Here is a 21,290-nt window from a genome sequence, read left to right as displayed (position 1 = left end):
ACAGCGAACCTCGAAGGCCTGAGCAATTTGAAGATGACGATTCTCTCTTTGCTTTTGGAGATTGGAAGACACTCAAAAATCGCTTGTCATTTTCTCAGTCGTCCTCACCGCCAGCCGGGTGTGCTGCAGTTCCGCTGCCGGCGGCTTCACAATAGCGAGTGAGCCGACCACCGTGCGCGATTACAGCATGCCTTCAAGATTCGTTTGGTGCATAGAGGAAACATGTCCAGAATGCAGTCGGTCAGCTCGAAGCCTCAAATGCTCTTGCACGTAACCCTGCAAAGCTGCGGCCCACAGGGACACAGCTGTCGACAGGCTTGGCTCCGCTAATCCCGTCACGGTGCAGCCTCGATCCAACTCAGCCTGTATTTGTGAGAGACCCGAATTCGCTGTCAGCGAATTCATATTTGAAAGGGGGCTTTCCTTCTCCGGTTTCAGCGGGTTGCGCATCTCGTCTCATTACCTGTGTTCAGAGACCGCCTGAGAAGGATTCAAGATCATGTCTCTCCCGAAGCCAACTACGCCGAGCACTGCGTCGCTCATCGGGGTTGCTGTCGCCGTCAGTGGAAATGTGCTCATCTCTCTGGCCCTCAACTGCCAAAAACTGGCGCACCAGCGCTTGCAAAGGGAGTGGGAGGAAGCACAGCGTATACGGACAACGCCCGAGTACGAAGATTCTGAAGATCTGGCATCTGATGAAGGCGGCGATGACGACGAGATGAAGCTCGGGAGACGTGCCACAACGGGATATCCATGCTCGATGGAAAGGGTGAACGAGCACACCTCACTTTTGAGGGCATCTCCTGAATCCTACGGCAGTGGTCTGGAAGGCTCAACTACGGTGGGAACTCCTGAGGAGGCGCAAAATCCCACTATTGAGCTCTTGGCAGGCTCAGGTGATCCAACGGGTTCAAAGGGCAAAGATAGAGCAGGACACACGCCCCCTTCCTCACTAGAAAACGGGGACTTGCGCGACGATGAGGAGAGACATGAACATGAAGCGGAAGGGAGCGAGAGCGATAGTCTAGATCGCGGGGGGAGCACTACTCACGGAGGTACCAAGTTCCTCCGAAGCAAGCTCTGGTGGCTTGGCATTGGGTTGATGATCCTTGGTGAAGGAGGAAACTTCATATGTGAGCTCCGCGTGCATAGGAAGCGGCCTGGAATTATGCTGATCATGGCACCTGCTGCGGCCCTCCAGCGTACGGATTCGCACCCGCATCGCTCGTTGCCCCTCTGGGTGCGGTAGCTCTCCTTTCGAACGTCCTTATCTCACCGCTCCTTCTTCACGAATGGTTCAGCCTGGCCGATCTCGGCGGCATCCTGCTGGCCATCATCGGCGCTGTCACGGTTGTTTTTTCGTCCAAGCAAAACGACAAGCGCCTCTCTCCAGATAGTCTCTGGAAATCCATGAAAAGGGTAGAATTCATCATTTACGCGTCCATCTCCGTCTGCCTTGCCGTTCTGCTGTGCATCGCGAGCACAACTCGGGCAGGCGATAAGGTCGTACTCATCGATGTGGGCGTTTGCGCCGTATTTGGCGCCTTCACAGTACTTTCAACGAAGGCGATCTCATCTCTGCTTTCGAGGGGAAATCCTTTTGACATGTTCCGGTATCCCATCACATACGTCCTCATCTTCGTTTTGGTCTCGACTGCAGTGGTGCAGATCACATACCTCAATCGAGCTCTTCAAAGGTTTGACTCCAGGCAAGTCATCACGACGCAGTTCGTGTTCTTCACTATCAGCGCCATCATTGGTTCGGCTGTTCTCTACCGCGACTTTGAAGACGCCGATGTGCATCGCCTGATCAACTTTTTCTTCGGCTGCCTTACGACGTTTGCCGGTGTCTTTGTGCTCACTCGGCGGAATAGCACTGATGAGTCAGAGGAACCACTATCGACGCGCCGATTGAAATCGCGAACGCGGCGAAGACCTGCTCGCAGTCACGCCACAGAGCACTCGGCTCTAGGCAAGATCACGGATAGTTGGACCTCTGGTACTGCCACCGACAGTATGCTTGCGGACGACACAGCCCCAGAACGAGATGAAGAGGAAGTGATGGTCGATGAGGGCACTCAGACGGATGACGAGCAGCTGAAGCGCAGTCGAGCTCATGCGCAAGGCATCAAGACGCCAGCTTCGCGCAAACCAGCTGCCATTCGCTTTCGCGAGGAGTCACCATCTTCATCACTGCACAGATCACCATGGCTTCAACGGCACTCTCTGAGCCTGGCAATGCCCCGGGCTGGCAGTTCCGACACCGCCGTGACGGAAGTCCGCAAGGGGTCCCAAGCGGCGGGGGGTAGCATTCCGACGCTTGTGGTCCCGGGCTCGTCTACCTCTGTGATAGAGCCCACGAAACTTTCAAGAAGTGTACCGGCTCCTGTCTCACCCTTGAGCAGCAGCTTGCCTTTCACACCCTCACTCATGCGTTTCGGCACCCGGCCAGTATCTAGCGTGGCCGAGTTCCCCTTGAGCACAGCTGCACCGACTGGCTTGCTCAGCGCAGGTCAGTACCTTTTGCTCCCCAGCATCAGCACAACGCCACAGACTGGCGTGCGCTCTCGGAGCCGACAGAGGAGCTTGAGCCAGCCATCGACCCCGACCAAGAAGCGAAGCAGACGTGCGCTGCGCGATAACGCTGCGAGCAGATGCGAGCACAACAGGGTCTCCGGCAACTCAGAGCAACAACCCGGATGCGACTTAGAAGCTGCGGTTTCCTCTGAAGAGGAAGGGAGCGTCGGGGACCAGGCTCCGCATTATAGCCGTGATCACGGCAACGAAAGGCGAAGGTCGAGTGGGCGAAGGGACAGGCCTAAGTCTGATGTCTTTGACAGCTTCGGATGGCGAAAGAATCCTGCTTCTTGATGATGGGTGATCGACGACATTTCACGACCTTTATCACTGCTCATTGTTTGCACTCTGCATCTCACGTCATGTTTCCTTGCAATCGGACCGTTTTGCTCACAGAATACCCCGAAGCCAGTGCAGTTGTCCTGCGAGTGTGGTCGATTTGCGGCCATCAACACCATTACTGGCTTCATATTCGTACCAATACAGGTCGTCAGTGATATTTTGTTTCGATCAATGCCGCTAAAGTACCGGGTCGAGTGCCCAAAAGGCTGCAGTCACCACCCTCTGCCTCGCCCTCGGCCTCGTGGCCTCGAGTATCCGCGATAGCCGCCCCTCCCTCTCCCTCGCCCTCTACCACGAGCGGCCATACCCGGAACGTTTGTCCTCTTTGCTGTGACTTTGATCAAGCGGCCACGGAAGAGCGACTCGTTCATGAGCATAGCATTCGCGACTAATGACGAGTCGGAAAACTCGACGTAAGCGTAGCTGATGGATGGTTAGAGCAAGTACAAATTAACATAGGACAGAGAAGAAAACCGATGTTAACGTGATACTCACCCTTTCGGATGCCCAGTAAATTTATCACACAGGATCGTGACTCTGTTGATCGTCCCACAGCTGGAAAAGTGCTGTTGAATCTCTTCTGGTGTGGCCGAGTAATCCACCTGGAGAAGCATATAGCAGTCAGCGTCATGCACCTCTGTCCATTCCACCGAGTTTTCAAGCGTAGTATGCAAGACTCACATTCCCCACGTATATACTCCGAGCATCGACCTCCTCTTTCTCGTCTTCACTCGGCCCAACAGCTGTGGAAGGCCCGGCGCTATCCCCTGTTCCGTTCGCTGCTTCGCTCTGCGCCGTCATCTCGCGCAGCTTCGCTGCCTCTGCCTCCATCTCTGCCATCCTGGCCTTCATCGCTTCAATCTCTGCGTCGTCGTCCATTGCTCCTGCGCCGTCGGCGCCTGCTGCAGATGTGGACCCATCTCCGAGGTGGACGTCGTCCTCTTGGCGATTTCGCGAGAGCTCCTCGGACATTTGGCTTTGCTTCCTTCGACCTTTCCTGCCGGTTTGAGCAGATTCTTTCTCGTCGTGACTGCGTCTAGTCTCGCTTTCGCATGAATAATCTAGAATGCTGAAAGGACTTGGAATGCTGGGATTTGGAAACCGGAATGTCGGATGCAATTGGGTAAGAAGTGCAAAGAGGAAGAGAGAGCTTCAGAATCACTGCTGCTGGCGGAAGATAAAACTACGTCTCTCATCAGTCTCTCCCAATATCCGCGCGCGCATCTCTGCGTCATCTCATCTTTCGATCTCTCCTCGGTCCAGACTCCAGGCTTCACTCCATCTGCAAGCAATCCTAGACGCAGTCTTCCCGATGCCAAGCATGCACGCGCGTCAGATCCGATTGCGAGGGTAGCCAAATCGGTCAGAGGCGCTGCCTCAAAACGAAGCTGCGAGGAACGCGCGGAGTGGTCGTTGGCCCCTCCCTTCATTCGGAGGATGACTGGCACAGGGCGCTCACCAGCTGCTGTCCACGCGCACTCGATCCTCAAAACCTCAACCATCGGAATCATCTCTTCTACTGGATTTCGCAAATCATCGGGGAACGCAGTCGATCTGCTAACCGAGATCCTGCAGCGCTACATTGCGCTCCTCGCGACTACGTGCGTCTCAAATGCTGATCAAGCAAACCGCGCTCAGGTCGCGCCGCGAGACCTTGCGACTGCGCTGGAGGAGCTGGGGTCCAGCGTCGACGAAGTGAGAGAATGGGTCGAAGTGGAAAGCTCTGAAGAGAAGGAGCTGTCCAAGGCTACTGGCACACATGCCAAAGCTGCAGCACTCAAGGAGCTAATGGATGCAACCAGAGCTCCAGCACCCGCATCCGAAGAACGCAGAATCTTGACGTTCGAGTACGTGACAGAGGCGGACCGACGGGCCGCGTCAGCCTATGCCCGCGCTGTGGATGATGACACGAGCGGTAGCGATGACGAAAGCGCGACAGATGCCCTTCTGTCAGATCGTGCCGACAAGTCCGAAACCAGCAGCTCGACAAGTCACGAAGTGGACACCGGGGAGCATCCTGTAGCGCCGTTCTCTGTGGAACTGCCTTTCATTCCATCGCATCTGCCACCGATCCCTAGCGAGAAGTCTTTTGTGGCTCATGCAACCGAGCAGATTTATGCGGATTTGGCTGCGAGCAACGTCGACAAGGGAAAGGCAAGACAGCTTGAAGATGACGTTCGAAAAGCAAGGGAGGCAAATGAGGCTCACGTTCGCCGAGTCATTCGGGATGTCTGGCGTGAGGAAGTATCCTATGATTGCTCACAACTACGACAGCGCATCTCGAATGCATCTCTCGACCTCCCGTGCATCGATAAGTCCGCGCCGATTGCCGAGCAGCCGCGTGCTAACTCTCTACATGCCTTTGCGGCCGATTTTGTCGCGCTGCAAAGCGAGCGTACATCTTCCGCCCGAGCTGGCATCCTGATGACGCCCGAAGGCTCTCAACAGCACACTCAGACACTGCTGAAACGGCGGCGGATGGCCTCTTCGCTTGCCGACCCTTCTCGATTCATGCCGCTGGACAGTTTGCACGCTGCTGTTTCCGCGCGGCCATCTGCGAGTCCTTTTACACCGAGCCCGTCCCTGCTAATCACGCTACCATCGGACGGAAGCGCGCCCGTCTTCACGCCGACTAATGCACATGGACGCTCCGTCTGCCTTGTCCCACCCTCATGTGCCGCAGCGCAGCCCGCGCTCGGATACCGCTGGCCGGTACAGGTGCAGTCCGCTGTGCGCGCCGTCGCAGAACTCGACATCCAGCGCAAGGTCGCGCGCATCGACGACCCGCCCCCGCTGTACGACTCGCAGCACGTTGAGCGCGTCTTCCGCGGCATGCCCGCGAGTAGGCAACTTCTGGGTGCCGCGCACAGCGCGCTAGCGCCTGCGCTGAACGCGCTGGCTGTGCAGCAGAAGAGGAAGCTGGGTGCTGCGAGCGACGATGCAGATCTCGAGCTGCCTACAAAGGGCACGCTTGTGTACACATGGGACTGGACGACAAAAGACCCGTTCGACGACACCCTCCCGGGCAAGCGGGTGCGTGTTGAGGATCAGCGGCCTCCTGCTTCTACCGTCTCCTCCCAGAATCTTACGCGGGCAGAAAACTCCAGCTGCCCTAAGAATGCAATATGCTCAGCACCGCTTTCTACTGTATAATCTTCACATTGAAAACCCGAGCAGTACATTATCGATCAATCGTGTCACCCTGCTCTTCTTTCCATCGGGCTCAATTTCGCTCGCAAGTAGCGCACCGCTCATGATCGCCTTGTCGACTTTAAAATCGCTGCTTCCAACACTCGCAGCCTGCTGCTCCAGATTTGCAAGTGTACTTGGATCATTAAGCGAGATGTAGTCGAGCTGCAAGCGCACACCGTCTTTTTGCGCGAGCGCCGCTTCTCCCGCTATGACTTTGCGTGCGGCTTGTAGAGTTCGCCTGATCCTCATCGCGCCTTCGCCCGATGAGCTCTTCCCTTCCTCTGGCTCTTGCACCTGTTCCCACGCCAGCTGGCCAGCCATCAGCGCCCTGTACAGCGCCGGTGCATACTTTTCTCGCGTCTTTGGCGAGAGGTACGCGTTCCGGCTGCTGAGCGCCAGGCCCGTTATAGGATCGCGCGTAGTCGGAAGAACATGCATGTTTTGTGGCTCCGGGAACGGGAAGAGGAGGTCCGAAAGGAGCCTGCGCAGGATCACAGATTGCTGAATGTCTTTCTGTCCAAAATACGTGGCGTCCGGCTGCGTCAAGGAGGCACAAAGCGGTCAGCCACTTTTTCGGATCAGATTAGGGCGGAATGGCATGCAACTGGGATCGATCTCGCGGTGGGAATACTCACCTGGACGGCATGGAACAGCTTGGTGCAGACCGTCACCACGCCTCTGAAGAACGTCGGCCGACTTCCACCCTCCATCTGATGACTGAGCCCTTTGACCTCTACAAATGCGCCGACCTGATCTTGTACGACTTGCGTGAGTCCTGAAGGATACATTTCCGAGACAGACGGAGCAAAAATGATGTCTACACGTCTATCTTCGCCAGATGACAGTTGAGACAGTGCGGCGGTGTCTGAAGGCAGGGTACGAGGATACGAAGAAAGATCCTCATGCGGCGCAAATTGCGCGGGGTTGACAAAGATCGAAACGACCGTGCAGTCGTTATTCTCCAGCGATGCTTGTACTGTGAGCCAGCACTTCTCGTGTCAGCGTCTTCATGCAAGACATTCAATCAAGGATGAAGCTTTTCAACGCACCGAGGTTGAGGTGTCCGGCATGGAGAGCGCCCATGGTTGGTACAAACCCGACTTTTTTTCCATTCATCAATGCTTCTCTTCGCCATGCACGCAGATCCTTGACCGTGTGGATTATGCGAGGCGTTAGGGAGGAGCTACCAGCCCCGTTGCCCGCCTTGGACACATCTGACTTGCTCTCCCCAGCTTGTGTTCGGTATTGACGCTGATAGACAACAGGCAAGCATTGTCTCTTCAATGGTGCATCCCGTGCCTTGCCTTGCGATTTATATGAGCTTTGGAAGGGTTGAGATATCAATCGTCTTGGTAGCACAGGCTCTTGCATGTCCTTTTCGTTAGATCCACGTGAACAGGCAGCGCACGAGGCGACGCAGACAGCAGCTGTATGGGCGGTGCGGGATGGTGCGACGGCAGCACCGCTGCGGACCGCCGCAACATTGACGAATTTGGACATCATCGAGCTCGTTTGGCCACGGATAATCTGCACTCAGCACAGCGCGATCATCAATTCCAGTGAAGCAAGGGGTTTGCTCGCTTTGGAAAAAGAATGAAGCATAGAATGCCTTGAGAGAGCGACACACCACGCCACAGGACGCGGGCTGCGGGTCCATACTACTTCACATCTACTCGGACGTATAAGTGGGCAATTTTCGGTGCAAAAGTCGAAGCTGTCTTCGCACACTTTATTTGTGTCGACATTCCACATATGATAGTCACCAGGAAAGTGTGAGAAACGCGATCCAGGGCCCAGGAGTGATCGGGTGCAATTGGCCTATAAAGGACATTGTGTCTTTGCAGATCATCTATGCTCCAGAAAGCTAGTCCATGGGCGATCAGAGCCGTGCACGAGCCTCATTTCCTTCTGCTGCCGCCTGGTCGCGGAGGATCCGCCGTAGAATCTTGCCAGACGGACTGCAATGCGTGAAGAGTTCAAGGCTGACGGTCAAAGCCAGTTCGAGTCAAGGTGCTTACAGCAGAGCCATGCCTCGGCTGCTGCGTAGCGTTCTGCCGGAGGCACTCACCTCTTCGGCACGCTCTCCACGACCTTCACGCCACCGCGGAGGCGTTTATGGTTGGCGACGCGCTCCGTCGTCCATTTGTATATCTCCTTTGCAAACTCGTCCACTTTCTGCTTGTCCTTGTTGGGGTCAAACAGACCCAAGCGCGGGACGACGTGTGCACGCGGGAACTCGGTCGCTTCCTCCTTCGAGTAGACACCGAGGACAGCAGCGTCTGCTACTTCAGGGTGCTGCAGGAGCAGCGCCTCGAGCTCGGAAGGTACGACTTGGTAGCCCTTGTATTTAATCAGTTCCTTTTTGCGGTCCTTTCAGAGCGAGCGAGAGGTAGCAAAGCAAAGGAGTAGGATGAACCCCGTCAGGTTCGCCTAGGCGTGAGTACCGGGGTGCAAGACATGGGCGCTGCACACTCACCACAATGTAGATTTGCTCCTTAAGATAAATGCCAACATCCCCCGTCTTGAACCATCCATCCGAGGTTTTGCAATCATCTGTAGCAACCTTGTTGTTCAGGTATCTCCTAAAGACCGTCGGTCCACGGACCCAGATCTCCCCTGGCTTTCCCTTATCGCCTTGCTCGTGTCCTACATCCCGGCTGTCATCGTCGACGATGCGCATCTCCAGGCCAGGCAGGAGGCGTCCCGCGCTTCCCTTTGCATTGCGATACATGTGCGAAGGAGTGAAAGTGGCACTGATGTACGTTGCAAAGGGGAAGGGTCACCGGAGAATTGGTCAGTATTACTGCCGGGTACGAGAATACGCCCTTTTCGCATCATCTGCTTACGTTGGACTGTTGGAAAGAAGAGCAACAAGGTAAAAGAAGCGCGTCCGTCAAGTCAGCGACGAGCATCGCGCAAAGTCATCTTCCAAAAAGAAAACGGCTCACCTCGTTTCCGTCAAACCCCAACCCTGCGTAACCCTCACGGTGGGAATCCTCTTCTCCACTTCATCCCCCAACTCAGCCGAAAGCGGCGCCGCAGCGCACAGGAGTAGTTTCAGCGAGCTCAAATTGTACTTGTCGATGATGGGATGCTTGGCAAGCAGGACGAGAATGGGGGGAACGGCCATGGCGATAGTGACCTTGAAGTGCTGGACCGTCGAGAGCCACTGCTCCAGGTCGAACTTCGGCAGGACGACTACAGGCGTGCCGGTGTAAGGCGCATGTTGAACGTGCTTGGAAATAGCGAAGATGTGCTGCAAGAGTGAAGAACAGGACGTCTTTTGCGTTAGAGGCTGCATTGAACGCTATCAACTAGCCAGCACGGCCCAAGCTCACCTGGAAAGGCAGGACACCTACGTGGATGTCCTTGTGTGTGATTTCAGGTACACCGACCTGGATGATTTTCAGGACCGATGCTAGAATGAATGCGGCATAGCGAGAGTGAGAAAATGTGGACACTGAGAAGTCCAAGCCTTTGTGCCGGCGCCTCTGCCTCACTCATGTTGTGGTGTGTCAGTTCTGTGCCCTTGCTCTTACCAGTCGTTCCACTGCTATAAGCAATGAAAGCATTGGTCTCCTCCGGGTTCTTGACCTTCCGCGGCTCCAGTCGACCATCTCCAAGCAACGTTCTGACATCCTGCTCTCCTCGATTGCCCTTTTGCATCTCATCGTCATCTGCCAAGATCCAGATCCGCTTGATTCCCTCACTCGTCGTGTCTTTCTGCCCAGCGGATTCAACTGCCTGTCGCGCAACGTCGATCACTGAAGGGTGCACAAGGAGGTACTTGGTGCCGGAATCCTGGATCGGGTGGATCAGCTCGTCGGCGCCATAGCCGGGATTTAAAGGCACGCTGACGGTCGTAGCGATGAAGTTGGCGAAGACGGCAATGGGGTAATAGCAGCTATTTGGACTCAGGATTCCGACGCGATCGCCGGGATTCAAGCCAAGCTTGTGCACGAATGCATGCGCGAGCCGCTTGCTGTCTTCGAAGAGTTGTCCGCGGCTGCAGGATTACGCAAGAGCATCAGCGCCGCGCTCCCTCGTCACAGTGCTAGCGAAGAGAGGTGCATACCTGAGCTCCTTGCCATCAGCACGAATGAATGCGGGGTTCGAGTCGGGAATCTTGTTCGGGTTAGAAGCGATCAGCTCGAATACGTTGCAGCGAGGCCACTGTGGCGCGGGCTGGTCCTTGCAGGTGATGATCTGTGGTGCCATGGGGGCTGAGGACGAAATATTTGAGTGTTGCCGGAAACCCACGCCGTTCTTTTGATGCGTTTAGCCTGCGTGCTGCTCGCAAGCATGGAATAGATGAAGTGGAAGCAGGTGCGTTTCAAAGGAAGAAGCCAGCGCGAGGAGGATGTGGTACGAAGGCCTGCAGCCAGAAACTCAGGCCGGCCGTTCTGCGAGGATGCTGTGGCTTGATTCTTGGAGCTGGGGCGCGGTCAACATGGAAGACGCGGGGGAGACGTTCATTAGGCAGCGGAGGTGCCCGCTTGCAGTGCTGTTGTGTGCTACTCGGTTCCCGCGTGAGCCGGTACACAGCCCACGCTGCCCCGGGTTTCAATCAATCCAACTTCTCCTGTCTCCTGCTCCCGTCTTTCTCATCATAATGAAGTCTGCGACACAGCGGGTGGCCCAGACCGTGCCTAGTCTTCCTGGTCAACACTATCCTCCTGGATGTTGAGATGAACAGAAGCGACGTCGAAAGCTGCAATGAAAACAATGGCCAATGCGTCGAACAGGTCTGACAGCTGGCATGTGTACGCAGAGAGACGGAAACGAGGTTCATTTTTAGGCGCCCAGTCAAGGGCGTGTAGCGCAGGCTCTCCCCCCTTTCCTTTTCCACCGCAGGTTCGCCGTCGTTCCATTCATTTTCCATGCGGGTCTAGAATTCTAGATGCTTGGGTGTAGATTCTGTCGCCCTGAGCGTATGTCCATCCATCGGAATCTTGGTAGGCCATCAAGATGCTCGAATGCAGCACCCAGATCGGCGGGTCTCAAGTCATGAGTCTACACGGGCATGAAGACACGGACAGTACTTCAAAAGGGGTTTTGGACGAGTGAATGTCCGGATGTCTCCATAGAAATTCAGAGGCGTCGTCATTACGCAGCACAGAAGGCCTGATGTTGAGACTCTATACGAAGTATGCCCCCACGTGTTCCATGCAGGCGCCACTGGCGGCAATCAACCAAAGCCGCGACGACACGGACTGAATATGGCGCCTACATGCATCGCATACATTGCGCCTTGCCCTACACATGATTCCAATGCGGTGACGACATCAAAGCGGCACGCTCAAAATAGGCCTAGTAAGTCGTCCTCTGCCTTCATCGCCGCTGCCGCTGCTGCGGTCTTGGCCGCGACGTTGGCTTCATTTGGTATCCCCGCCATTCCGCCAGCGCCGGGCGGATGCGTTGGTGTCAGAGGCAGTGCTTGCAGCGCCTCCAGGCCCGTTTGGGCACCGGGTGCTCCGGACCCTGGTGCTGAGTCGAATCTGCGCGCATGGAGGTGAGAGAGTGAGTGTCAGATACACATTCACTTTCTCCCTCCTTTTGCAACGGCTGGGATCCCGCATACACTCACAGCCCAAGTAGGTCATTTAGCTGCGTAGACTGCACTGCCGCTGCCGCTGCTGACGAGGCCCCCGCGCCAGGTGCAGCCGAGAGACTCAAGCCGTCGAGGCCGCCCAGCACATCATTCCCACCTAGGAGGTCCTCCAGCCCCCCGAGCCCGCCTGTCGCAGCATTTGGGTGTTGCGCCACGGACCCGCTGCTCGTGTCATCGTCAAAGTCGAGCAGGTTCTCCGCATTGGCACCTTGTACCACCGTTGCGAGCGCTTTCTCCCGTGTAATATCGTCGTGTCTGAAAAAGGAAGAGTGTAAAGTCGTTCATGTCAGCTTTTTCGATAGCCCTGTACCAAGAACAGTTGCTGGCAGCAGCGACGGCAATACCTACTCAGCCACCTTCTTGCTCATCTCATCCGCGCCGACGCGGCCTTTGCCAATGAATGTCGACTCTGGCTTGTGGTATGCACTAGCCAGCGACGACAGATCGGAGAGCAGCTCGTCGAGCAGTGCTGGCGAGAGCGTCGAGAGCGGGATGGAAATCGGCGGTCGCTCAGCGAGGATGACGCTGCGCCCTGCGTTGGTGTCCGGGCTGCTGAGCAGGCGCCAGTAGATGTACGCGCGGTCGCGGATGTCAGCGCTGTCGCACTCCGTCGTGGCCTTCTCGAGCACCTGCTGCACGATCGTCTGCGAGTTGTCCGGCTTCTTGAGGAAAAGCTTGACGGTCGCGGTGAGCGTCTGAAACTGCACCTGGTGCTGTTCCTCGACAAAGTTGTCCAAAAACGACGCGAGCAGCTCCTCCGCATTGTTTATCTTCTCGGCATACTCGCCGACGATCCAGATCAGTGACGCCTTTGCCTCTGGCTCGTCGAGATCGTCAAGGTTCGCGCAAAGTGTCGGGATGATGCCCTCGTAATTGGACGGGTATTTTCGAAAGATGTCCTTGATCACGATGATCGCCTCCTGCACGACGTAGCTGACACGCGTCGCGATCAGGTCCAGCAGGACGTGCACGCACCGCTCAGCCGCCTCATCAATCTTGACAGCGCATTGCCCGATCGCGCGGATCGACCGCCGGACGAAATCAACGTCCACCTCGGACGCGTACTCTTTCAGCTCGCTCAGGAGCATGTCGACGTTGCGCGCATTTGCAAGCTTGATCATGATCTCGAGCTTCTCGAGTTTTACGTAGCTCGGATCATTGTACTTGCAGAAGAAAATCCGTAGCTCCGTGTTGAGGAGGTCCGGGTGCCGCTGCAGGACGAGGTTGACGTTGCGTAGTGCCACCCATTGTACCTCTGGCGCGGAGGATATCAACGTCACTGTAGAGAAAGAGGTGTCAGGTAGAAGATCGCAGATGTGACACGAGGGTGACAGAACGTACCGAGCGGTGGCGCCATCTTGCGGATGAGTTGCTTGATAAAGTCGGGTTTGTTGACTTTTTGCATGTGGATGAGGATCACCTTGACAGCTCCGAGTACAACGCTGCCATTCGCGTGTTGGAACTGCGGCATGACGCGCTCGCAGATGTGCTCGGCCTCCTGCTCGTCTGTGCTCTTGTATCTCGCCAGCGAGTTCAAGATGGCGATGCGGCCCCACTCTGTGCACTCGTTGAGCGCGATGAGGAGCTTCTGTAGGATGCCGCTGTCGATGACAAAGACGCTCGCTTGGCCCGAAGGGTCCGCCTCGCAGGCCGCCTCGTGGATGTCGGTGAGCGCTGTGACGGCATTGGCGACGACCATTGGATTTGAGTCGCCGACCATCTCTTGCAGGCGTGACACGAAGCCGTTCTCGACCGCAAGCTCCGGCTTGAGGTCGTACAGCTTGGCGACGCATATGGCGGCGGTTTTGCGGACGTACGGATTCTCATCTCGGAGCCCTTTAGTCAAGGGGTCTGAGAGGTAGTCGATGATCTTCTCGGCGCGCAGACAGCCCATTGTCCGTAATGCGAGTGCGCGAATGAGTGGGTTCTGATCTTCTGAGTCCTGCGCACGTGCGGGAGAAAGGTAGATTTAGCGACTGCATACCTTAGCTACGACCGGCTTGAGACTCGACCCACCTTGACAAATGTGTTGACAGCTAAAATAACCAGCTCCGGTTGGGTTTTGGCGTAGTTCATCAGGTAAAGATATACGAGCTTCTTCTGTTCCAGATCTTCGGTCTGGCCATTCTTGAGCACGCTCGCAAATAGGCCAGAGACATCTTTCCCGATAGTCATGTTGGCAATGACCCGCTTGATCGCATCTTTGCGCCGGTCCCGATACTCGGAATTGACTGTTCGGAAGAAGAGTTGTGTCTTGGTGAGCTCTGAATCTCCAATCTGCAAGTCGCCGCCTCACTCACGATCTGCGAGAAGTTCAAAGTTCTCTCCTGCAAGACACGCATGGGCGGAGATTCACAAACGAGAGTGCAGAAGAAGAGTAAGCAAAACGCACAGCCATGACAGATTGCTGTTGCGCAGGTACGCACCTTTGCGAGGAGCTGTGAAGAAGCGCGGCCGACTCATGATGGATGATAGGTCGGTCTTCCTGTGTCTATATCACCCGTCTATATCATCCAGCCTTTTCAACCGTTATCACCACCAACGTCCGGCTTGCAAGACTTTCCTTCTGCACACGCACCGCGGATGCAAGTGAGACTGTGAGCAGTCGGAAGACTGCCGACTGGGGAAACCCTCTGACGAGATGATGATGACCAGCGAAATCCGAAGGACTAAACCCGGCTGGACTGCGATAGATGTGGCTCGTGAGCGATGTCCTTCTAACACTGCACTCGCAGCGTATAGCCTAGCACATGCGCTGTTGAACGCAGTGCAAGTTATTCGCAATCCCGACTTTCGCCGTGCTGGAAACAAGTATATTTGTTCGAAAGTCCGAGTGCTGAAGCTGCGTCTAATGACTGAATGGGTGGGGTGGGGGGCGATGTCATTGACGGAAGTCGACTCAGGCGAACAAGGCGATGAAGCTGTTGCTCGCGCCGCATCGCAGCGCACGGTCGGTAAACGCTACCGTGCTGTTCTCTCTTCTCACCCTAACCCCAGCGAGACGAGCTGTACCAGTTTTGAGGGGGGCACAACCCTAAAACAAACGATCCAAGAATGTGTGGGTCACGTGCGGGTGTGGGCAGCGTGCGCATCCGCCTCTGCATTATACATCGCGGGCAGAAAGAGCAGGAGAGTGCTACAGTGCGTCTTCGCACGCGCGCAAGCGGCGACCCCCTGTTTGAGGGATGGTAGGTAAGATGGGATGGGTTGGGCTTGGGGGGAGGGGGGACCTCATCATCAGAATGCCACACGTACTTCATCGTCCTCAACAGCCGCTGCTCATCGAGCACTCGGTCGTGTGCTTCGGCGCCGTAATCGCAGCACGCAGGTGGATCAAGAAAGGCCACGCCCTGCTTGCCTGCTTCGCCCCTGACTCGAGTGCACCTTTCGCGCTTCACCGTCTCGCTCTTCTCGCGCGCAGCTAGAAGCTAGCTGAGGCCCACCGAACGCGTTCACCTCCACACACTCCAAGCCCAAACATTTGACCCCTTTCTTTCTGCATAGAGGTACAGGACTGACGCCGGCGCGGACGGGCAACGCACACGACGTACTTCCATCATCATGGATGCCAAGTCACCACCATCTGCGCCGTCTTCCGGCGCGGCGGCGACCGGCAGCGTGCGCAACAGCCCGTTCGCCTACCAGACAAGAATGCTCGAGCGCTCCTGCAGCCGATCCAGCGTGAACTCCTTCAGTCTCGCAGATCCCGCGTCCTCATCGCCGGGAACAGCCACAGCAGCTGCACCTGTGCCAGGTGGCGTGCATCACTTCACACATGGGTCGATGAACAGCCTCAACGGCGCAACGGGGCTGCACCATGCTGGCAGCATTAGGCGCTATCACGGCGGTGCCGGTCGGAGCACCGGCAGCCTCGACTTACGAGGGGCAGGGAGCCTGATGAACTCGCTCAGCATTAAGGATGGCTCGGCTCCTGCTACCCAAGGGTTCGGGAGCGTTTCGCCTTCGCGCGTTTCGCCGAGCGAGTTCAGCACGTCCACAGGCGCAAGCTCTAGCGCAGCTCCTAGCAGCATCTACAGCAGCAGTAGCAGCGGCGGCGCCGTCTTCCCGAACGGGAACGGCATGTTCGGCTCGAGCTACACGACCTACACAACCGCAAGCAGCGTCAGCCCTACTCTCGCCGGCAGCAGCAGCTACAAACCTTCGGGCCTGGCCGGCTCCGTCGCGTCACGCAGTAGTCGGCCTTTCAGCATGCCTCCTGCTCCTCGCAATGGCTCCGTCGACTCATCCCAAATTTCACCTACAAAGTTTTCCGCAGCATACAGCCCTGTTGATCCCCGCAGCGCCTCGCCGACCAAAATGTACACTGGCAGCAGCATTGCCGGCTTCGACAGTCCAAAAGCCGCTGGAACACCATCCAGAGAGCAAGGCTCGCCTGTCGTTTTGTCCCCTCCGTTCGGTTCTGGTTCTTTCTGGGCGCAAAGTGGCGGCGGGGGCGGCGCGAGCGCTGCACCGGCACAACTGCACCTCGGTGTAGTCAAGGACCTCAAGCGCAGTAGCGTGCCGACGCTGAAGATGATGCGCGAGTTCACGACGCGCTCCTGCTACAGCGCTGCATCGGGTGAGGACGGAGGGCTGAGCGGCCCGCGTATGGTGGTGGGCTCTAAGCACACCAATCCAGGGGCTTTGAAAGAGGAGGAGGAAGGGAGGCCTGAGCGGCCTGGTCGAATGCAGTCGGAGGACCAAGGCGAAGGCGAGATCGTCTTGCCGGGCATTACAACGGGTGCAGAGGACGTACATGGACTGAGCGGGAGGATTAGGCTCGCCAAGCAGTCGCCCGCGATGGTTGACTCACCTTGGGCACCGGGCTCACCGCGCTCTGCTGGCGTTTTCGCAGCAGGCGGCGCAGGTGCAGGCAGCCTCGGCACGCCGTTTTCGCGCACTTCTGCCGCCGGAAGCCTACCGTTCAGCGCGACGTCGAAGTGGATGGACACGCAACGCCACCTGCTGCAGGCGTACGAGTACCTTTGCCACTGTGGCGAAGCGAAGGAATGGATGGAGCACCACGTCGGGGAGGAGCTCGGCGCCGTCATTGAAATGGAAGAATCGATGCGTAACGGCATCTTCCTCGCCAAGCTGGCCCGACGCTTCGAGCCCGAGTGCGTACCGAAGATCTTCACGAGCCCCAGGCTGCAGTACAAACACACCGACAATGTCAACTACTTCTTCCGCGCCGTCACCAAGATCGGCCTACCCGAATTCTTTCACTTCGAGCTGACTGACTTGTACGAGAAAAAGAATTTTCCCAAGGTCGTCTATTGCGTTCACGCGCTTAGGTGAGGCAGTCGATGTGTCCTCGTGGCGCGAACATGGCTGATCACTTGTGCAATCTACTCTCCACCTCCAGTCACATCCTTGCGCGGCAAGGCCGAGCGATCAAAGTCGGCAACCTCATCGGCAAGCTGGAGTTCACCGATGACCAGCTGCAGCAGACGCAGCGCGGCCTCGACGCCGCGGGCGTGTCGATGCCTCAGTTCGGAGGGCTGGGCAAGGCACTGGCGAAGGAAATGAACGTCGAGCCTGAGCCGGAACCCGAGACGGAACAGGAGCGGATCGACCGCGAGTTGCGCGAGAACGTCGAGGGCGTCGTCACACTTCAGACAGCGTGTCGTGCCACGTTAGCCCGAGCGAGCTACAGGCGCTTGCAGCAAAACGCGGAGTGCCGCGCGGCAGAGCTCGAGCGTCTGCGCCTGGAGGCAGAAGCGCGTCGCCAGGCGGAAGAGGACCGGCGTCGCCAGGAGGAGGAAGAGCGCGTTATCACGTCTTGGACCCCCGCCATCCAGGGGCAGATTCGTGGGGCGTTGGCGAGGAAGGCGTGGTATGACAAGCGAGCAGCGCTCCAGACTTCGCAGGGAGACTTTGGGAGGCTACAGGCTGCTTGCCGTGGATTACTTGCGCGTAGGTCGCATGCTGCCACTCAGCAGAAGGCGAGTGTCCTTCCCCAACCTTCTTCTTGGGCCGTTTCGGGTTTCATGACCAGTCGCTTATCATGACCTTGGTACTTGCAGATAGCTTCATTCGACCAGGAACACGGTGCCAGCATTGTCAACATTCAAGCGCAATGCCGAGGTGTCCTGGCACGTCGCCAGTACGAAGCACTCATCTTCAAGCTCAGCGACAGCATCGAGGATGTTATTAAGCTACAGAGCGCTCTTCGCGCTGTACTTGCTCGGCGTCGACTGCTGAGTCTGGTGCGCCATCTCCGAGGCTCGAACGACAGCATCATCTCTGTGCAGGCGCAGGTCCGCGGTGTACTGGCACGCCGCTCGCATCGGCAGATGAGCACTGCTTTGCAAAAGGTAGAGGTGACGAAGGCTGTCGGGAGCCTGCAATCTTTCGCTCGTGCCGCGTTAGCTCGACGGAAACACCAGGAGCAGCGGAAGCAGCTTGACTTCGTCACGCCCGACGTCGTTGGTGTTCAGGCGCAGATTCGAGGCGTGCTCGCACGAATCGAGTACCAATGGTGGAGAAACCATTTGATTCAATCGGAGCCAGTCGCCATACACCTTCAGTCACTTCTCCGAGGTATGCTGGCACGCAGAACATTCAACGCCAAGCTTCGCCATTACCACGAGCACATGGACAAGGTCGTCAAGATTCAGAGCCTGTTCAGAGGCAAGCAGCAAGGGCAGCAGTACCGAAGTCTTACAGTCGGCAAGAATGTGCCTGTCTCGACGATCAAGAACTTTGGACATCTTCTCAACGACAGCGACATCGACTTCGAAGACGAGATCGAGGTGGAGCGATTGCGAAAACTTGTCGTGCGAAGTATCCGAGAGACGCAGACGCTCGAGAACGACGTACAAGAGCTGGATACCAAGATCGCCTTGTTAGTCAAGAACAAGATCGGCATCGAAGAGCTGATTCGCGTCAAAAATGAGCGCGGCCTACTCGGCCCGCCTACGGCTGCAAACCTGCAACGCCGCAACTCTGTCTTGGTCGCTGCCAACGATCCCTTTGCGGAAGGTCAGCATCTTGACAGAACTGCGCGGAACAAGCTTGAGCTGTACCAAGAGCTCTTCTACATGCTGCAGACCCGCCCAGAATACATTGCCAGGCTCTTTGCGCGCGTTGGCAAGATGGAAATGTCGGACCGCAACAAGAAGCAAGTGGAGAAGGTCGTTCTTACCCTCTTTGGCTACGCGCAGAACAGCAGAGAGGAATTCTTGCTCCTCAAGCTCTTCCAGCGCTGCGTAAGTGAAGAGCTCAGCATGGTCAACTCTGTGCAAGAATTTATTCGAGGCAACGCACAATTCATCAAGTTGGTCGTGCAATACAACAGAGGCGCAAAGGAGCGCAAGTATTTACGAGATCTTCTGGGTCCACTCGTCCAGGGCATCATCAATGATGAGGGCCTCGATCTCGAGACCGATCCATGCGCGATTTACCGACAGGCAATCAACCTCGAGGAGATGGAAACGGGTATGCCCAGCCGGAAGCCGCTCGACGTGTCGTTCGATGTCGCATTGCTCGACCCTGCCGCAAGGACCATCTTCATTCGCCATTTGCAAGCTCTGCGCGCGACGACAGAGGCGTTCCTCTCTGCGCTCACAAGCTCAACGACGAAGATGCCATTTGGAATCCGCTACATTGCAAGAGAAGTCTTCCGAGCGTTGCAGAATAAGTTCCCTCAAGAGCCAGAAGCAGCGCTCATCAAGGTCGTTGGACATCTGGTCTACTATCGCTATTTGAACCCCGCGATCGTGGCGCCGGAAGGCTTCGACGTCATCGAGAAGCTTGTCGGGCCTGTGCAGAGGAAGAACTTGGCGGAAGTCTCCAAGATGCTCACTCAGGTAGCGGTCGGCCGCCTCTTCTCCGATGACAACCCTTACTTGCAGCCGCTCAACGAATACGTCTCGCAAGCATCTGCCCGCTTCACACAATGGTTCTACGCCATCGTTGACGTACACGATGCGGAAATGCAGTTTGCTGCTGAAGAATTCATCGATGCGACAACACAAGACCGCCCGGTCATCTACATCAGCCCAAATGAGATCTACGCGCTGCATTTGCTTCTCGGTCAGCAGATGGACACGGTGGCACCGAATCAGGCCGATCCGCTTCGCATTCTGCTGAATGAGCTTGGCCTGCCTCCGCAAGGAGCTTCCTCGGAGCTCAACAGCGCACGTGACAGCGAGATCACGCTTGAGCTGGTCGGAAGGCGCACAGCTTTGCAAGACCCAGAGGCGGAAAGCAAAGCACTCTTTGTCGAGACAAAGCGTCTCGTCCTGTCTGTCCTCAAGGTGCAATCAGGGCAAACCCTTTACAAGGTCCTGCTCGAGCCAGTCACCGATCAGGATGAGCTCACATGGGAGGAGGTTGTTTCGTTGGAGATCACTGCAGATCGTGCGCGGCAACGAGGACAGAGACCACCGCCTTCAGCGAACCACACAACGCCGAAGCTGCAGGATGTCCGTCGACTGTCCTTCGTCGACCTCAAGGCCCACACTCTGCAGAACATGCTGAAGCTCGAGCAGCTTGGCAAAGTCTCCAGGGCGAACGAGTTCCAGGACATGCTCAATGCTATCGCGATTGACATTCGCAACAAGCATCGCAAACGCATTCAGCGGGCGAACGAGAAGGCGGCGATGCACGTCACCCTCAACAATTTGGGCGAAAAGAAGGCTTACCTGGAGGAGCAGATTCAGAGCTACAATAGCTACATTGATGCCTCCATGCAGACCATGCAGAAGAAAGGGTGAGTCGAATCCGCTCTGTTGCGATACGCTTTTCCTGACATTGCTCATCATTTTTGAACACGCATCTAGTCGCAAGAAGTTCGTGCTTCCTTTCACACAGCAGTACTTTCATCTGCGCAGCTTGAAAGCCTCCGGCAAGGTACCGAAGTTTGGCTCGTACAAGTACACTGCGCAGCGGTTGCACGAGAAGGGCGTGCTTTTGACCATCGACGGCTTCAGCTCCAAGCAGTACGACCAGATCTCTCTGACCATCAGTAGTGACGAGGCAGGCTTGTTCACCATCGAAGCCAGCGTCCTTGGCGTCGTCGGTGGAAGCTGCGACTTGCGTATCGAGGATCTGCTCGAAGCACAATTCAACGGCTTACAGACTCTGACACTGATGGACTCCATGGCAAAGTGCAACACCAACCTGCTCATCCATCTGATCAATAAGAGTAAGTGTCGACCATTCCTCTTCTCTGTGAGAGGCAGGACCTCACTGATGGCTCCTTCACGTCATCTTTCAGAATTCTACGCCTAGACACGCACACCCATATCTACGACCCTAATGATCTCAGCGAGCGACATCCGGAACGTCGCATTTTACTGTTTAACCCAGTTTCGTCTTGTGGACTCTTGTAATTTGCAGATGCGTTGCTTCAAGATTGCAACCGAATCGATTCTCTCGAAATTTTACTTTTGGTTGGCCCTACTGATTCCGATACTTCGCGCAGGTGTTTTAATTTTGCCCACATGTGCTTGCTCGAGATCTTGTTTCCTTGCTGCGTAGACTACTGTCTTTCGAGTTGCTGTTCAGTCTTTGTTGCACATACCGCTATGTGGTGCTAAGGGTTAAATTCACAGCAAAGCCA

The 21,290-nt window shown here is 56.3% G+C and overlaps 7 protein-coding genes across 7 annotated transcripts; 3 read left to right on the top strand and 4 right to left on the bottom strand.

Annotated features, from left to right (window-relative positions):
• Nucleotides 1-499: 499 nt before the first annotated feature.
• Nucleotides 500-2,871, top strand: K437DRAFT_262357 (DUF803-domain-containing protein; the record flags this gene model as incomplete). The annotated part of the gene is made up of 2 exons (XM_013388546.1): nt 500-1,133; nt 1,202-2,871. The coding sequence occupies 2 exons, from the start codon at nt 500-502 to the stop codon at nt 2,869-2,871; spliced, it is 2,304 nt and encodes a 767-aa protein (XP_013244000.1).
• A 260-nt stretch (nt 2,872-3,131) lies between these two features.
• Nucleotides 3,132-3,798, bottom strand: K437DRAFT_222876 (RNA-binding domain-containing protein; the record flags this gene model as incomplete). Its single annotated transcript, XM_013388545.1, has 3 exons — nt 3,132-3,342; nt 3,415-3,521; nt 3,601-3,798. The coding sequence occupies 3 exons, from the start codon at nt 3,796-3,798 to the stop codon at nt 3,132-3,134; spliced, it is 516 nt and encodes a 171-aa protein (XP_013243999.1).
• Nucleotides 3,799-4,356: 558 nt separating this feature from the next.
• K437DRAFT_273563 (uncharacterized protein) lies at nt 4,357-6,318 on the top strand (the record flags this gene model as incomplete). Its single annotated transcript, XM_013388544.1, has 2 exons — nt 4,357-5,952; nt 6,027-6,318. The coding sequence occupies 2 exons, from the start codon at nt 4,357-4,359 to the stop codon at nt 6,033-6,035; spliced, it is 1,605 nt and encodes a 534-aa protein (XP_013243998.1). The 3' UTR covers nt 6,036-6,318.
• Nucleotides 6,076-7,482, bottom strand: K437DRAFT_284209 (Pantoate-beta-alanine ligase; the record flags this gene model as incomplete). Its single annotated transcript, XM_013388543.1, has 3 exons — nt 6,076-6,648; nt 6,747-7,087; nt 7,161-7,482. 3 exons carry the CDS (start codon nt 7,480-7,482, stop codon nt 6,076-6,078), a joined length of 1,236 nt encoding a protein of 411 aa, XP_013243997.1.
• Nucleotides 7,483-7,879: 397 nt separating this feature from the next.
• Nucleotides 7,880-10,503, bottom strand: K437DRAFT_90548 (acetyl-CoA synthetase-like protein). Its single transcript, XM_013388542.1, has 8 exons — nt 10,187-10,503; nt 9,612-10,117; nt 9,450-9,529; nt 9,060-9,367; nt 8,958-8,963; nt 8,588-8,864; nt 8,180-8,481; nt 7,880-8,069 (listed from the first exon to the last, which is right to left on the bottom strand). The coding sequence occupies exons 1-8, from the start codon at nt 10,327-10,329 to the stop codon at nt 7,991-7,993; spliced, it is 1,701 nt and encodes a 566-aa protein (XP_013243996.1). The 5' UTR covers nt 10,330-10,503; the 3' UTR covers nt 7,880-7,990.
• A 1,191-nt stretch (nt 10,504-11,694) lies between these two features.
• On the bottom strand, nt 11,695-14,556 carry K437DRAFT_245812 (Adaptor protein complex beta subunit; the record flags this gene model as incomplete). Its single annotated transcript, XM_013388541.1, has 6 exons — nt 14,149-14,556; nt 14,023-14,049; nt 13,739-13,953; nt 13,064-13,664; nt 12,071-13,001; nt 11,695-11,977 (listed from the first exon to the last, which is right to left on the bottom strand). Exons 1-6 carry the CDS (start codon nt 14,183-14,185, stop codon nt 11,695-11,697), a joined length of 2,094 nt encoding a protein of 697 aa, XP_013243995.1. The 5' UTR covers nt 14,186-14,556.
• A 429-nt stretch (nt 14,557-14,985) lies between these two features.
• Nucleotides 14,986-21,127, top strand: K437DRAFT_273559 (uncharacterized protein). Its single transcript, XM_013388540.1, has 5 exons — nt 14,986-17,016; nt 17,088-17,667; nt 17,749-20,438; nt 20,509-20,873; nt 20,946-21,127. Exons 1-5 carry the CDS (start codon nt 15,284-15,286, stop codon nt 20,957-20,959), a joined length of 5,382 nt encoding a protein of 1,793 aa, XP_013243994.1. The 5' UTR covers nt 14,986-15,283; the 3' UTR covers nt 20,960-21,127.
• The last annotated feature ends 163 nt before the right edge of the window (nt 21,128-21,290 follow it).

The sequence above is a fragment of the Tilletiaria anomala genome (assembly GCF_000711695.1).
Source record: "Tilletiaria anomala UBC 951 chromosome Unknown K437scaffold_27, whole genome shotgun sequence".
Lineage (NCBI taxonomy): Eukaryota > Fungi > Basidiomycota > Exobasidiomycetes > Georgefischeriales > Tilletiariaceae > Tilletiaria > Tilletiaria anomala.
The sequence above is the reverse complement of the archived record's forward strand: the minus strand, read 5'-3'. Positions and strand labels throughout refer to the sequence as shown.